Raw genomic sequence first — 1,017 nt, 5'->3', positions numbered from 1 at the left:
GCGGACAGCAATCTCGGCGGCTCCCGCCTAATCCCTTCGTCTGCCGCAGCGTCTCCGCTTTTCTGTGAAGTTGGCGAGATGGCCACCTTATGAACAGCCGCAAAGTGCACAGCTCTACTCGGTAACTCTGGGCATTCCAGCACTCTATTTCAGGCTACTTTCTTCAAGGCGAGGTGACGACCAAGTTCACGTTTCCTTGTCGCCCCTGTGCAGTCGTCGGTACCTTGCGTTGTCCGTCAATCAGTTCCCTGCCTTGGTGCCTCCTGTCTTTCGCTGTTTGTACGCAGCACTCACTTTCACTGCAAGCGGTGCGTCGGCTTACTTGGTTTGTTCCCGCGTTGGTCCTGCTCTCCGTGGCGTTCACTTTCTTTGTACGGCCGCGTACACACACGGTTGACCCACAAGGAACGAGCCTTCAAGGCTAGGGAACACGTGGGTCTGTAACACGGTGACGGAATCCATCATCCCTTGTGAAGTTTCCATTCTTTTGAGAGAACGCAGGAGGAAAGTTGGCGTGTCCTTCTTTTCAGCAGTTATCAGTCGCCGAGAACAGTGCTCAGACGGTGTGTCTCCTGTCCAGGTGCCCGATCTTCGTGGTAGGAAGCAATAACGCCTTTCTTTTTTTTCGCTCTCTTGCTTCCCTACGAATCTTGCCTACTTCCATTTCACGATGGCGGCTGACGGCGAGTACAGTTTTAGTCTGACCACCTTCTCCCCTAGCGGGAAGCTGGTGCAGATTGAGTATGCTCTCAATAGGGTGCAACAAGGCGCGCCTGCTCTGGGTATTAAAGCGAAGAACGGGGTTGTCATCGCCGCTGAGAAGAAGCTGAGCACTCCTCTGATTGAAGAATCTTCCGTTCGCAAGGTGGAAATCTTCACGCCGAATATTGGGTGTGTCTGCGCCGGCATGCCAGCGGACTTTCGCGTAGTAATGAAGAAAGGCCGCAAAGAGGTACGAATCGACTGGTCTACGAGGGCCTGAAACAGGCTGGAGTAGGGGTCATCGCAAAGGGTAAC

The 1,017-nt window shown here is 53.9% G+C and overlaps 1 protein-coding gene across 1 annotated transcript in view; it reads left to right on the top strand.

The window, feature by feature from the left end:
* Positions 1–94: 94 nt before the first annotated feature.
* CSUI_006286 (proteasome subunit alpha type) overlaps positions 95–1,017 on the top strand; it is a 3,961-nt gene continuing 3,038 nt past the window's right edge. The window contains exon 1 of the mRNA XM_068066450.1: positions 95–952. Within this exon, the coding sequence (XP_067921574.1) occupies positions 671–952 (282 nt within the window). The 5' untranslated portion in view covers positions 95–670. The remainder of the gene's footprint in view (positions 953–1,017) is intronic.

The sequence above is a fragment of the Cystoisospora suis genome (genome assembly GCF_002600585.1).
Source record: "Cystoisospora suis strain Wien I chromosome Unknown contig_3151, whole genome shotgun sequence".
In the NCBI taxonomy this organism is placed as follows: domain Eukaryota; phylum Apicomplexa; class Conoidasida; order Eucoccidiorida; family Sarcocystidae; genus Cystoisospora; species Cystoisospora suis.
This window is presented reverse-complemented; position numbering and strand designations above follow the sequence as displayed.